The 15838-nt window shown below is 37.1% G+C and overlaps 2 protein-coding genes across 2 annotated transcripts; one reads left to right on the forward strand and one right to left on the reverse strand.

Annotated features, from left to right (window-relative positions):
- The first annotated feature begins 590 nt into the window (after window positions 1-590).
- On the forward strand, window positions 591-6058 carry LOC148911784 (tRNA-splicing endonuclease subunit Sen2-like). The gene is made up of 8 exons (XM_089029303.1): window positions 591-636; window positions 1074-1212; window positions 1819-1855; window positions 2262-2397; window positions 3047-3080; window positions 3550-3605; window positions 3787-3898; window positions 5944-6058. The coding sequence occupies exons 2-7, from the start codon at window positions 1095-1097 to the stop codon at window positions 3850-3852; spliced, it is 447 nt and encodes a 148-aa protein (XP_088885429.1). The 5' UTR covers window positions 591-636; window positions 1074-1094; the 3' UTR covers window positions 3853-3898; window positions 5944-6058.
- Window positions 4477-11715, reverse strand: LOC148911785 (fibroblast growth factor receptor 3-like). Its single transcript, XM_089029302.1, has 11 exons — window positions 11496-11715; window positions 10570-11077; window positions 9097-9250; window positions 8504-8614; window positions 7856-8040; window positions 7341-7463; window positions 6764-6834; window positions 6639-6679; window positions 5942-6038; window positions 5671-5770; window positions 4477-5213 (listed from the first exon to the last, which is right to left on the reverse strand). Exons 2-11 carry the CDS (start codon window positions 10948-10950, stop codon window positions 5127-5129), a joined length of 1350 nt encoding a protein of 449 aa, XP_088885428.1. The 5' UTR covers window positions 10951-11077; window positions 11496-11715; the 3' UTR covers window positions 4477-5126.
- Window positions 11716-15838: the final 4123 nt, after the last annotated feature.

Here is a 15838-nt window from a genome sequence, read left to right on the forward strand (position 1 = left end):
GTCATACCTATTTCGGGCTCGACGTTATGCCTCAAAATGACCATAAGGAAAACATTTGACTGGACAAGTTCCAATTCTTGGTGGACATTTGTCTGATGTGAAAGCCATTATTTTAAGTCCGCAGTCAGCGTTAGTATTTTGTTGTGTTTCTAGGGATGCTCACTAGACAATTTGAAACCAATCTAGTGAGAAATGTTCTCTGGAATTGAAGGTAAGCATTTCATCAAAATTGATGGGAACATTGGGACCAATGAACAATGACAGATTATTTCTCTGAGAGCTGTTAACCCTCTTCTGACCAGCAATATGCCTAACCCCCCACACCCACACCCACCACCCGAAAATGTGGAAATAGCATCTCCAAAGCATTTGTGTAAAGACCCACCCATCATGTACCTTCAGCACACTGAGAATTTGCTTTGATGAACACCTCACCATACTAGAATGGAATATATTACATGATATTGTACCTCACAACACCTAAACAGGAGAGAGTGCTGGAAGGGGGATGATGTTGCTATAGTGATTGGTCTATTTTGTATTTGAGTGTTGGCATAGACTGATTGCCATTGTTATTATCAGGCTTTCTTTCTGTCATATGGACTGGGTTGCCTTACAGTTTATGATAATGAGAAGGTAAATACAATCTTGTATTGTGTACATTGTTCAATAGGTTTACGACTCTTATAAAAATTAACTGAAATTGTGAAACAATAGACCTCTTTAGAGTGGGCATTATGTTTCGCCCATTTCATACCATGTGTCATTCCCTTGAGTATTATTTCTTTCAAAAATGTGATATTTCTATCAGAAAAAAATTCTGAAAATTGCTTAATATTATTTCTTTGTTTAATGGTTGTTCATAAAAAGGCATATGAATATGGATGCTACTCAAACTAAGGATCCTTTTTCTTAAGAGGAGTACACATGGGAAAAATTATTTATTTATTTATGGATGAAAAGGGAGAACATTACGCCTGAGCTAAAGAGGTCTATAGTAGTAACTGTAACAATTTTTTGGCCTGTATATATGCTGTATATCAAGGTCTGTCTTCATTTATTATATTTTATAGAAGCCCTTAGCAATCAGTCAAATGTGGACAAGATTCTGTGCAGCAAAACAAGATTTCATTCCATGTTATGTGGTTTATCACTACTTCCGTTCCAAGGGATGGGTGCCAAAGAATGGAATAAAATATGGTACAGACTTTGGTAAGAATTGAGAAAAGAGCATTATTATTCTTTCCCATTCATGCACTCATCCCACATTCATCCATCCATCCCATTCATCCATCCATCCCATTCATCCATCCATTCCATTCATTAAACCTCCCTGCTTATTCATCCATATTATTCATCTATCCATCCAACCCATCTGTCCATCCCATTCGTTTTTCCATCCCATTCGTTCTTCCATCCCATTCGTTCTTCCATCCCATTCATTCTTTCCATCCCTATTTATCCCTCCATCCCATTTATCCCTATATCATATACATCCCTCCATTCTAGATTCATCCCTCCATCCTATTCATACCTCCATCCCATCCAATCATCCATCCCACCCATCCATCCCTCCATTCCATTCATCCCTTCATCTATCCTTCCCTCCATCTCTCCATCCCATTATCCCTCCATCCCATTCTTCCATCCATCCCATTCATCCACTATCCCATTTATCAATTCACCCCATTTATCCATCACATCAATTCATTCATTCTGCAGTTTATTTATACCAGTATTATTTATTTTCATTCGTTCGTTCGTTCGTTTGTTCGTTTGTTTATTTATCTATTAATCTTTTAAGCCTTTTATTTTCAGTGCTTTATAAACAGGGGATGCCTTTCTATCATTCCAGGTGAGATTAATATACCCATCTCTTCAGGTACATCCCCCTTGTTTGTGTTGGAGGAAGAGGTCAACACCCATCCACATTCTCGAATGAATAAAGTAAAGCTCTCTAAAAACTGATTAAACACTATTTTTAGAGCTACACATGTCATACATAGAGCATAATGACAGTCCACACCATGGGGAGAATGACTTAGCTACTTTGTTGAAACATCATCGCTGTCGTCATTATCATCATCGGCGTTGTCTGCGTCATCATCATCATCATCATCATCATCATAGCCTGCATAGCTCGGCCCTAGGCTATCATCATCATCATCATTATACCTTATAATTTAATGGATGATACTAGAGATGTTCGGATAATCATTTCACAAAATCACTAATCCAACTTAATTCTCTACATTCAACAGTTACTCTATTATCGTGCAAGTAGCTGATGAAGATAGCTTAGCACCCAGTTCTCACTCGCCATTGATGGGACAGCGTGCACCAGTCTCTTGGTGTAGTGTAGGTGGGCCTAACAGAGTTAGCGAACACGCCGCCAAGGTTATTATCATGAATTGTCACTTTTACGTACGCTATTAATAGACCTTTTCGAATTCCAAATTACCGCTGTGTTTCTTGATTACAGACTCATTTGCACAGGGTTAGCCTCGAGTTTGAGCAGAATATTCACGTGTTCCAGTCAAGGTCCGTCAAGTTTCAAAATGTTTGTATTGTGGAAGTTGCGCATTCTTTACTTATCCGTTGGTATTTGTGAATATTTAAACACTGATACGAGGCTAACCCTGTGCAAATGAGTCTGTAATCAAGGAACACAGCGGTAATTTGGAATTCGAAACTGGTCTAATGGTCATGGATTTCAGTACAGTCGCACTGTCGTGTTTGTTACAATGGTAAGAAATCTATGGCAAGGCCTGCGTGCACTTGTTTCCAGTTCTGACCAATCACTATAGCCTTAGATTTTAGTACCATGAAGACAGAGCACTAAAGGGAGGACCGGTAAAGGGCGCAACGTTGAATGAATAGAGCTGCCGATTATCTGCCTTTACCTTTATCTGCTTAGAAGTCTTTAAAACGCTTTCTACGCGTTGCTAAGAGTTTTCTTGAAGGAAATGTCAAAAGCTCTTTCTCTGCGCAAGCATTTATCTTTACTGACTTTGTCTCGTCACACTATTGATTGCTGTGTTTTCAGGAGGTCATGCTGTGTTACGTCATCGTTCCCTCAGGTTAGTCATTTTTTTCATCTGTATTATGCGGGGGGGAGGGGGATTTATTCTTATTAGTGCTTTGATTTGCGCAAGATTTTAGAGGTACTGTATGTCACACACAGTAGATGGATATCACACACAGTAGAGGGATGTCACACACAGTAGAGGGATGTCACACACAGTAGAGGGATGTCACACACAGTAGAGGGATGTCACACACAGTAGAGGGATGTCACACACAGTAGATGGATGTCACACACAGTAGAGAGATGTCACACACAATAGAGGGATGTCACACACAGTAGAGAGATGTCACACACAGTAGAGAGATGTCACACACAGTAGAGAGATGTCACACACAGTAGAGAGATGTCACACACAGTAGAGAGATGTCACACACAGTAGAGGGATGTCACACACAGTAGAGGGACTAACGGCTAACGGTTGGGTCTCCTGTCTTTTTGACTGTCTATGCTATTCTTTCCAGATATTACTGAACAAGAGCTTAGTCTTCCAACTTGCATCACTAGGTTCAAATTCCAAGTAAGTGTTTATTCGTTACCATGACGACGTGTATATTAGAGGCCGAAACGAAATGAAAAGTGCGTGTTTCATGAATTTCCTAAACACGAAACCAAATATTTTCTTTCTCAAAAACATAATTTTTCTTTTTTCCTAATTACAGTTCTTAATTTCCTAATGGTTTTAATGTTGGTTTTGTTAGGAAGTAGTTATGAGGAGATGGATACCCGAACGCTCCAGGGAATCAACAAATAAACTCAAGTGTTAAGTGGTTCTCGGCACAACATGCTTACTAACACGGTCAATACTGCATGGTAAGTCGTGATTACCGTGAATAACATTTACTGAATTAATAATGAAATGAAACAGCTATACTATTGCCATTTGATTGTTTCTCATTCTTCCATCCATTCGTCTCTACCATCTATTACTCCATTAAATCTTATCCATTCATTTCATTTACCCATCCATTCATTCATCCATCCATTTATCCAACTATTAATTCATTCATGTACTCATTTATCCCATCCTATTCATCCCATCCCATTCATCCCATCCCATTCATCTCATCCTATTTATCACATCCCATTTATCCCATCCTATTCATCTCATCCCGTTCATCTCATCCCATTTATCCCATCCTATTCATCCCATCCCATTCATACTATCCCATTCATCTCATCCCGTTCATGCCATCCCATTCATCCCATCCCATGCATCCCTATAATCTAAAATGACACGTTCATATGTCGGAAATTATACGAAAGGTGTACACCTGAAATTAGTTCTTGAGGCAATATGTATTTATATGCCAAAAGACTAAAGAACTTTTTCGTATATAGCAATAATTTTTAATTACAAAATGTAGTGGTAACTAGAATACATATATAGCAATGTTAATTACAACTTTTATTCGATTATCTTATTTTCAAAATTTAAAGAATTAGTCAACCACAATGCAATGCGCGCTGGAAACAATGCTTTGCAATGCTCCATTTTCTCTGCCAGGCAAAATGGCGGCAGTTTTGTAGGTGAAGTTTAGGAATCCAGTTCCATCGGTTTTGATATTTCTGCTACTAGTTTATGTTTTACGACCATCATGATATAATGATAGTTAATTTTGGCAACGAATCTAGGATCATCCAAGTTAGCTTTCGAAAGTCGCAATGGCTGCCAGTTGGACGACATAATGTATAAGTTATAATGTCAAAAAGAGAATCTCTTTTAAAAATTCAACCTACTTACTGTAGAGTGAACAAAAAGGAATTTGAGGACTTTAACATTGCAGAAATTTTGCTCCGTTGGTGTATGGAAGAGCCTCGAGAACGATGTAGGCGAACGATGTAAATGATAATATAAGGGCGTAGTGCATTGTGGTCGATTGTGGATTCTTTAATGTCAAGTCAACAAACCTACATCTGGTTTTTCAAATCTGAATATGTACACAAGTCGTATAGCTATTTCCAGGCGTTGGGTGGGGGTTAGCGGAGACCAAAACGATTGCAGGCTCATAGGTCCATGTTAAAGAGGCACGGGTCATTCTTATGTATCTCCTCCCTTGTTGTGGTCTTCTGTTCGAGTTCCCTCATCTACTTCGGTCTGATTAGCCAATAAAAGATCTTCATATCCCTGTAAGAACAGAGTTTAAAAAAGGTTGATTTGTCGCACTGTTTTTGTGATCAGCGGTATTATACTTAACAACAGTTCAGATATTCATTGGCGAAGTATTTCTGATGATTCAATGATTGCAACTTCTTGAGTTGTCATGATAACGAATGGCTAAATTATTTGACCATCATTGTTAAGTACATACACAGCCGCCATATTAAATTCACGTACAATACAATTTAATTTTTTAAAATTTATTTAATTGTGTCACCCTCCTTAAATAAACTTTATTGTATTGTATTGTATTGTACATGAATTTAATATGGCGGCTGTGACGTCACATGCAATCAAAAGATTCTGTTGATATTCATGGCCACCATTTTTTCGTTATTGATAAGGTGATGAATACAAGCAGGATGGTGCATAAACTGTTAGGGTGTGTTATGGTATTTTTCTAAGAAATCCAGTGCTCAATTACCGCCTCTTCCTGTAGAAAGAATCCCAGTTCGTTACACAGTTGTTGAAATGATGGACGTTCAGAAGGATCCCTGACCCAACATCTGCTCATTATCTCGTATCTGAGGACAAAAGCATCATCATCATTATTATCTTTAGTCAGCATGGCATCATCTTGATCTACCATAATCAATCTCGGCGTCCATGTCACATCATATTAATATAAGCAGTTAGAACTATAATTTTTACTGGCGGAAAATCATAGCTAACTAGTCTTGGGATCATTATCTTACAGGTTGTCAGGACAGCTTGGTGGCTGCTCCAATCTGTGTCCTTTCGATAGCTCGTTAAATAACTCTCTTCCCATCAGACCTGGGTAAGGCGTTGCTCCTGTAGACATTTATCACATAATAAATCCAAAATTTATTAAATTATACTACATAATTTAGTGGATGATTGTATAATAGATAGCGCAAATTTTGTACGCATCTTCATTTTCTGCGCATGTTTTGCCTCAACACTTTAAATGGACTTCGACGATACGGCGGTCATCTTGCCAGGAGACAAAAAAAAAAATAACGAAGATGACGGAAGATATATAGAGTTTCGTATGTCTGTCTTTATTTTATGATTAAAAGTGATCTTAATTCGTCTTAATTCATCTTCATTAAAGGCCGTCTTAATTCATAGTTTGTTGTATTCTCTTGTGGTGAGCTGTTAATATCAATCGACGTCATTACTGTAGCAAAGCTTTATTTGCCCCCTGGACGCCCCATAACACCTTGCAATCCAAGATGGCCGCCGTATCGTCGAAGTTGTCCATGGGAAGTAATCGAGGTATTTTGTGAATGAAAAATTAAAATTAGTTTACAATTTTGCGAAAATTAGTTCATTTTTTGCAGCAGATTATTCAACGAATATTTACATATAGTACGTTTTGTACCATTTTAGTTTATATTTTTAAACTAATGTTAATTTTTCTAAAGTTACCTGATGTTTCAATTTCCCACATCAAAACTGCAAAAGACCATCTGCAGCGCAATCAAAATAAAATATCTTAATGCGTGGAAAACACACACAAAAAAAAGATGACTCAAATATTTGTATTCACTTACACATCACTTTGAGTGGTGAATTTCATTGTTTCCAAAGACTCTAAAGCCATCCACTTTAATGGCATCTTACTCTGAGAGTTAGAGGCACATGATTAATATATAGTTTAGAGAAATAAAGAAAATGGTTTAAGATTTTTTTCTATTTAAATTCGAATTCGGGCTTTGAAGTAGCTGTGTCCTGACTTAGATCAGCCCAGAGGGTCGTTTCAGGGTTCGATCTGTGAGTCAGCCATGCCCTGACTTAGATCAGCCCAGAGGTTGTCTCAGGGTTTGATCTGTTGCCCTGACTTTGATCAGCCCAGAGGTTGTCTCAGGGTTTGATCTGTTGCCCTGACTTTGATCAGCCCAGAGGTTGTTTCAGGGTTGTATCTGTGAGTTAGCCATGCCCTGACTTAGATCAGCCCAGAGGTTGTTTCAGGGTTCTATCTGTCAGTTAGCCGTGCCCTGACTTAGATCAGCCCAGAGGTTATTTCAGGGTTCTATCTGTCAGTTAGCCATGCCCTGACTTAGATCAGCCCAGAGGTTGTTTCAGAATTCAATAAAATAAGAAAGTTTGGAAGTAAGGACTATGTAATACCTGAGTGTTGACTTCGTAAACACCTTTCTCGTACACGTCTCTTGAGAGTCCAAAGTCTGTTACCTTAGCAACGAAGTGTTCATCAAGTAAGACGTTCCTCGCTGCCAGGTCTCTGTGAACACACTTACAACGCAGGAAATGCTTCAGTAATATCCTGGTGTTTTGTTGTATGCCTTCGTCTGTCTGTCTGTCTGTCTTTCTGACTGTGTATCTGTCTGTCTGTCTGTCTGCTAATACAAAGAGAGATTGCAGGCACCCCAATACCTCCTCCCCAGCGGCGTCAATTGAATTCTCTCTCTTTCTCTGCACTCCAAGTTGTTAAGCGACAAATGTTCCTCTGTACAACCTCTGTGTAAGTCAAGCTGCACTTAGTACTACTATGAAATAAAAGAGCTCACTCAAAGTGCTCTTTCCATTTCTTGAGTTCATTTTGACACACCTTCGTTAAAGGGTAGAAGGATCACGTGACCTCTTAGTGCAAGTACGCCCCAATGAATAAAAATCAATACACGCACCTTTTTAGAGCTGAGATGTCGCATTCCTTGAGCTACTTCATAAGCTATCTTCAGTCTGGTTCTCAGATCCAGCTTGGTGTCTGGTCGTAATGTCGTCATATTGGTGTAGACTTCGTCACGATTGTCACGTAGATAATTCAGTAGATTACCATTAGAAGCGAACTCCAGAACTATGTGTGCTGGGCCTAAATGAAATAGAATGTTGAAAATATAGACTTATTCGTCGGTGTTTTCGCTCTTTTTGTCGATTCTGGATATCGCTAACACACCGATAAGTCGCTAGTTGAGCGACGACAACCCAAAAACGAACGAAAACTACGACTTATGATCGACGACAACCTAAAAGCAAGCGCGAAAACTACGGCTGATGAACGACGACAACCTAAAAACGAGCGAAAACTACGACTTATGAGCGACGACAACCTAAAAGCGAGCGAAAACTAATATTGAAATTAAGATATTGAACCCCTCATCAATGAAGTGTTTTTCAGAGGTCCTAGGCTTCTTTAATGTGCAAGAAAAGGAAAACTTTTTTTCGGAAGGATTTATTGCCTTCAAGTCTTAGACTAAAGTAGCGTTTGAAAACTCTTGACGATTTTCTTATGTTAGTACGCATGTGCAAACACTTGCCACATGTTGACCACTTACCACTTTTAGTAGACGCTCCGATAAGGTTGATGATGTTTGGATGATGTCCAATCCGTGAGATGATGTGTAACTCGTTGAGAAGGTCCTTATTGTCCGCTTCTGTAGCATAATCTGTAAATAACACTTAATAAATATCTTTTATAAAATAATTGGGATAGTACGCGCGTGACGATTGGTCGAAAACCATGTTTGATGAGGGTATTACGCTCGCGTCATCCTTTACAAATACATCAGAATAATACGAAATTTTTTTCATTTTTTGACGTGTTTGTTATTTTATAAAAGAGATCAAAAAACAGTTTTCCGTGTTTGATACTCTGATCAAAACACTTGGGATGTTGAGAGACGCGTCGTGGTTTCCTACGCTCCTCTAGTGTTCTCTCAACATCCCAAGTGTTTTGATCAGAGTATCAAACGCGGAAAACTGTTTTTGATCTGTTAAATAAGGGAATTAAGTACCCTCCCCCTCCCCAAAAAACACATAGGTACACATACGATGGTGAGCACTTGAGCAGGGCCGATGGACGAGTCAGCGGTTGTGGTAAAAAAAAAACGCGGGTTCACTTCGCCTTCTGTGAATAATTGTTAAATACCTTTGAGCATTTTGACAGCACATTGCTTGGACTGTCCATCAAGAATCACTGTTCCTTGTAGCACCACTCCAAAGAAACCAGACCCCAGTTCCCTGCCTGTTGCTATGAATCCCTTGTCTATCTCACGCCAAGGTGTTGGAGAAACATCGTCAAGCTACGAGATAAAGGGAACGGCCTGGTAACAAACACGTTCCGCATAGAACTGTGGGACTCATTCGAGAAGCACCGCTTGCTTAGTCAACTCATTGTTCCAACTCCCCTGATTTTCAAAATTTCCGTTTCAAAATTTAAAACTGTGTCCGCGAAAAATTGATTATAAATCGTTTTAATAGTTTACTGCCCTGCGGAAAGAATAGAAGATTGCTTCGTAATCCTTGTAGTACTCTTTAAAACAGATACTGTGTAGTTGTTTGTGGGACAAGCTTTTAGTTCCAGTGGGAAAACTACTTCAACGGTGATTGGTTGGCTTGTTGTTGTCGGAGTCGGAACTATGAATGACATACCCACGATTCTATGCCGTATTATTTCGTTACCAATAGACCCCTTGCATAGTCCCGAGAGGAATCGTGCTGGGGGACAAAACAATGGATTTTTTTTCTTTTTTTTTTTCATAAGAAAAGACGGCCTATTCTTTTGTGTCCAAGAACAATTCCTCTAGGAAATCAATGCAAGAGGTCTATCCCGTAATAGAACGAATGCTGACCACTTTCTTCATGGCTAGTGCATTAGACGACTACTGGTTTAGTTTTAGGATAGGAAAAACAATAACAAATAGGCCCGACCTCAACACCGCATGACATGGCGGACTCCTATGTCTTACTAGGAATATCCGTCTCTAATCTTAGGAAAACATCCACTAAAATAGATAAATGAATAAAAAAAATAAATGAATAAATAAATAAATAAAATAAATTAATAAAATAAAACAATTAATAAATAAAATAAACAAATACATAATTGAATGAATGATCAAAACCAAGAGAATATTCTCTCGTCAAAACTCACTAATCTCACTGGCAAAGTAGAAAAAGAACTAGCTTACTCCCGTTGATTCCCTTGTGAACTTAGGCCAAACTTAGCAAGTGTTTAATAAGATATATCCGCCCGGGGTAGTCTGCCAGTAGAGTGCTCACACTATAAATCCGTGAAACAAATACTAATTTTTAGCACTAAATAGTGATAATTAAACAATAGAAAACAAAGGATTCTGTATGAAATAGTACTAATTAGTGCTATTTGATGTTCACGGTTTTAGTGCGTGAACTCTAAAGTTTCAACGATTCAAAAAAAGTCTTTTAGTTTGAACGGCAAAACTTTGCCTTCACTAAAATTAAGTAAGTGATTGTAAGGGTTTTCCACACGTTTGAATTAGAAAAAGAGGGTGCAGTTCTTTTATCAGTCTGTGTCCTTTGCTACTGAGAAACGTGTAACTTAAAACACACAAATAAGCAAACAAATGACAGTTGTAAATACCTTTTTAATGGCCGAATCGTCATTGAGCTGTTGTTGTTGTTGTTGCTTTTTTCTTCGATACATCCTCACTAAGATCAAAAACACCATGATGATAACAGTCGCACTTGAAGTTAAAGCGAATATCTCTACCGTCTTTCCACTCAAACCCGTTTCTTTCAATGAATTCATTGAATTCATCTTCATCTCTGGTGTAGTTGGTGCTGGCTGTGTAGTTGTTGGTGGCTGTGAAGGTAACTTGGATATCATGGTGCTCGAGACCAAGTCAGTTGGCTTTGCTGTGGTTCTCGTTTCTTGCCTCGGTAAAGTAAGGGTAATGAATGACAAATTCAATTTTGGCAGCCCAGCGCTGGTTTCGTTAGCCTTACTTGTTTTGTTTCCCATCTTAAATGCCCCTGTGTATGACTTGGGTTGGTTGGTACCAGATAAAAGCGTTCGTTGAGCAACAAGACGACACACTCTTTGTCCAGATACTCCGTTATTGACTATAGAGACTATAAGGCCTTCTAGACTGGATCAAAAAGTTTCCATCAGTAACGTATACTAAAATGGGCCACTTTTCTAAAGACAGTCACCTCTTTTTCGAGACTGACTGCGAACTAATTATCCCTATCGAAAAAAAGGTTATTCCTCAATTTAGCAATATATCTTTTTATCTGGTTTATCTTTGGGGCCGTTACAAGTTATCCTCATTGATGGAAGAAGATACTTGATGGAAGTCCATAACAGCCGGGCAGATAGTGTAATATCAAACCTTCTGCCTTCAAAAACATAGTTACTTTGGCTGCTATTAGTGTTTTAATTAAACAGGATTATAAAAAGTCTTGTTTTAGAAAACATTTCTCATATAATTGATGCTTGCTTTTAGTTTGTGACAAACCAAAGCAGGCGCCAAAGCTCTCGTTAAACATCTTTGCAGTTTTTCTCACCCGAGGTAGCGATGATTGTTTACGGCGTTGCTTTTTGGATCTCTTCTCAGTTCAGATTAATCACTGCCAAATAAAACCTTCGAATATTAGATCTAGGTTTCAAGATTTCATGCAACTGAGTATTGACCACTATGAAAGGTGTTCATCCAAGTCCGATTTCGTTTGATTTTCTCATCGACTCGCAGAAGCTTGGAGAGTTACTCGCTTGGGTTCAATAAGTGATTATAGCTTGCGTGGTAGAACTTCGAGATAGTAACCTAAGGAGATTTGACAGCAGCTGCAACTTTTATTATGCATACCGGCTCATTAAGGAAATTGGACTTTAACCAATTCTGAAGAATTTTTAGCTACCTTGCACGCACGAAGAAGACTTTCTTGCAACACGATGGTACACGTTGAAGGAAACAACAAGTTAAACCAAGTGCTCCTCGTTTGGCCCGGTTATCCTTTGATTGAATAAAACATTACGTCCAAAAACTCAAAATAGGATATCATTTAATTGCTCGTAGGTTCTGACGGCAGGTGTCCTTACATCGCAGCACTTGGTGGGATTCCAAACGCGTATGATTTTCAGTAATTTGGATCTAGAATATTTTAAACTCCTTTTAAGAAGTGTTTTCTTCTTTGAACTATAAACCTAAGTGGATTTCCCGGCTCTAATAGCTTAGTCCTTGGTTGTTTTTTAAAACGAGTCACGTAATTGTAACAGCAGTATTAGTGAGCCACGCCAAAAGACGAATTTCATTTAACTTTTCTATTTATCTAGCAAATTACCTTTTCTTTGCTGCCAATTCACACGCTCAAAATCGATCTCTCCAGTTAGAGCTCTAGTTTAGGTATACCATTCATTTTTTAAAGGTTATGTTTAACGGGAAAATAATTTTACCAATAAGTGATAATTGAATTACCGAAAAAAATGAAGAAATAAAAAACTCTAGGATTAACAATCTTATTACTTTTAGGGATAACCGTTTTCAATATTCTAAATATATAATAGATAACTGTGCCAACTTAACATGAGGGGCTATCATTATAACTATATTATATGAACTTAGGAAGTCGGGAATAAAAGCAAAATTCTACGGTAATTGATTTTATTTCACCTTTTTTTTTCTAAATCTTTTAACTAAGATCACAAATTTCAAATTTAATTAGGCTGAAACTTCACTGATAATATATTTATTTAATTAAAAATCACTGGTAAATGTTTTTTCTTGATACTCTGATAGGGAATATTGCATATTTTTGAAACTAAATTAAAGAGGGGTCAGTGGGAGTCAGTTACGTCATCTCCTCAACACTAAACATTTCTCCACATCGATTAACTTATTTACCATTGCGTTGCGCTTTTAGAATACACTTATTTCAATAAAGTTAGTCACCAAAAACCTAGAAAGCTGAGATCACTGAGCATCATGGGAAACTTTTCATATCAAAAAAGCATATATATACAAAGCTTGTTTAATACAAATTACAGCTCGATGATGCTCAGAAGAGGTGAGACTGCAACCGGTAAGATTCGCAAGTCCATGAACAGTTATCAAGCCGTTGAACGTGTAAAATGAATCTACCCATAATCCTTGTCGGCCTCAGCTTTATAGCTTTTCAGGTGACTAACTTTATTGAAATATATAAGTGTATTCATTGAATGTTTTCTAAAGCCATTTGGAGTGTGAAATTAACTGGAGTCAATTATTGATTTAAGGAAGTGAGTATTCAGTACTTAGCAGTTGTCTAATTTTAATTTCTGTTTGATTCATATATTTGTATTGCATTCAAAATGTAAATGATGTCAGCCAAAAGCCATGCATTCAGTCCTCGATTATTTACACATGATAAAAAAAACAAACTTTATTATGTTGCGTAAACAAGAAGGGAAATTAAACCTTTAGAAAGTGCTGACGAGTTAAATACTTACTTCCTGAAATGAAATCATTACGTTCATCACTGATTAGTTCTTTTTCAGTAGGCGAATAAATTTGATATGAAGACAGGTTTCGACCAATCTAGCACACTGTTATTCACACGCACTACCACTACATTAAGGAAGAAAAAAAAACTTCGGATTAAAGAATTGTGTTGCGTGTTTTCGACGTACTTTCTATTCCCGTCTTTCCTCCTTTTATTCTTTCTCTCTTTTCTTCTTTTCCTTGCTTTGCTATTGACAGCATCCGTACGAATTTCACAAAATATTTTTTTTAAATTTCAAGTACTACTTACTCAATGTCGTCCAAAAATCAATGTCCAAAATCATCAAAACTGATTGAATGTCGTCGAGGTAGAATCTCACAGTTCAGTGTCCTACTTAAACTAGCTTTTACGGAGTACACGTTTTTTTTTTTTTTGTTTTTGTTTTTTTGTTTTTGATGCTCCCTCAGAAAGGATCATTTACCAAATGATTTTGAGTATGCTAGCAACAGGATAGAGTTAATATCTTATATGTAAACTATCCTAGTTAAATAATGAATATTTCCTGTATGATTTATAAGTCTTCGTGCATCAGGTGAAATTAGCAAGCATTGAAATAAGCTTCTAATAATAACGATGATATTAATAATATAACTAATAATAATAAACTAAATATATATAAAAAGAAAGAAAAAACTATAACATCTTACAATAAAAATATATTGAATAACCATTAAATCTATTTAGTAAAAACTGATCCTAATAATATATATATATTAGAAAATAGTGGCAAATAATGATAATAGTAATAATAATAATATTAGTAATAATCATAAATAGCAAAAGTAATTTAGACTTTACTCACCCTGCAAAGATGGATGAGTTGATACATACGTAGCTACTGATATTAACCCATGTGCAGCTAAGCCAATGAATAATAATTATTATAAATATACTTAGGAATCCTTACAATTACAAATTTTTTGATTAGGGTAATAAAAAATGAAGTTAAAGCATAATTTGATAAAGTGAAAAGCAAGAATCAAAGAATGAGATATAAAAATGTTTTCTTTGATATGTTTTGATGATGAGCCTTTTGACCTAACACAGGCGCGAAGATTCATGAAAAGTAGTTCGTTTGACACTTGTCATTTCAGAACATATATTAAGAAAACTCATTAGAACATTTACCTAATCAACAAGGGATGCAATTGGGATGCCTCTTGACTAACGGATGTGTGTCAGACTTCTTAAGTGTGTCGTTGAGAATGATCAAATTATATGTGTGGGGTTTTTTTTTCTCTCCTCTCTCCGTCCCTCCCTCCCTTTCTTCCTTCCCTTCCATTTTTTGTTCTTTTTTTCTCCTTCCTTCCTTTCTTCCATCCTTTCTTTTTTCTTTCATTTCATTATTTTCTTGTTCTTTTTTTGCTTTTTTTTTAGCTTTATACCTATTCATTACTTAGTATATTGTAATGGTTTTCTGTTCATGTCGTTTAATCAAACAATAACAATACCGGTGTCAAAGAGTCATACATTTTAATGATTAACACGTACTACTGGATGTAAGGGGTATTACCGAAATATAAACAGGGAAATACTTAAATCAACACTAGTTAATGTTCTGTCGTTCAGGAACTGCCTAAAGAAAAATAGCTAGTGAAAAAAAGACTTATTTCTTTCGCATCAACGGCGGAGCACTTTTGAAAGTGGGAAAGCTAATTTAGATCTGTTTTTCTTCATAACGGAACGCAAAACGACAAAATACTGATAAATAAATAAATAAAATAATAAAAAAACCCACTAATTATTCGCATCAGTGAGTGCGAAAGGAGATATTGAGGTTAGCCCTATCGTGAACATCTCCTAGGGTCGAATTAGAACTGATTTAGTAGTATATATCATTGAAGTAAAGACTAGATAATCCCCCGTCCCCCTGAATTCAACTATAACTGCAAAGTTGGGCTTGAGGCTAGGGGACGACGTTCCCCCCGAAGTTTGTCTAAAATTTACATTTTTGTTGCTGGGCTACCTGTGGATATGGCGGGATTTTTTGCGCCTAAACGCGTGTGCTTCCCACACCATCACGTGATGGCAGTCATAACATGGACACAATTACAGTCACTTTTCTCCTGGGAAACTGAATTGCTTTCTCGTTTAAATCAGATTAGATGGCTTTGCCTTCTAGAACAATCTGTCTTAAAATAGACGTAACGTCATCAGCCCTAGACATATATTACATGGTATTTACATGTTTTCATCCTAGAAGAATCTGTCTAAAAATAGACATTACATCATCAAATGTTTGACCCGAGTTGCTCTAATATTGGCCTACTTTGAAGCTGTTGATAAAACAGTGCCGTTTCACAATCTACAAGTAGCTCTAATATTGGCCTACTTTGAAGCTGTTGATAAAACAGTGCCGTTTCACAATCTAC

This window comes from Actinia tenebrosa, unplaced genomic scaffold (genome assembly GCF_029948245.1).
Source record: "Actinia tenebrosa isolate PJP-AT-01 unplaced genomic scaffold, QUT_ActTen_1.0 PGA_scaffold13__45_contigs__length_12533684, whole genome shotgun sequence".
NCBI lineage: Eukaryota > Metazoa > Cnidaria > Anthozoa > Actiniaria > Actiniidae > Actinia > Actinia tenebrosa.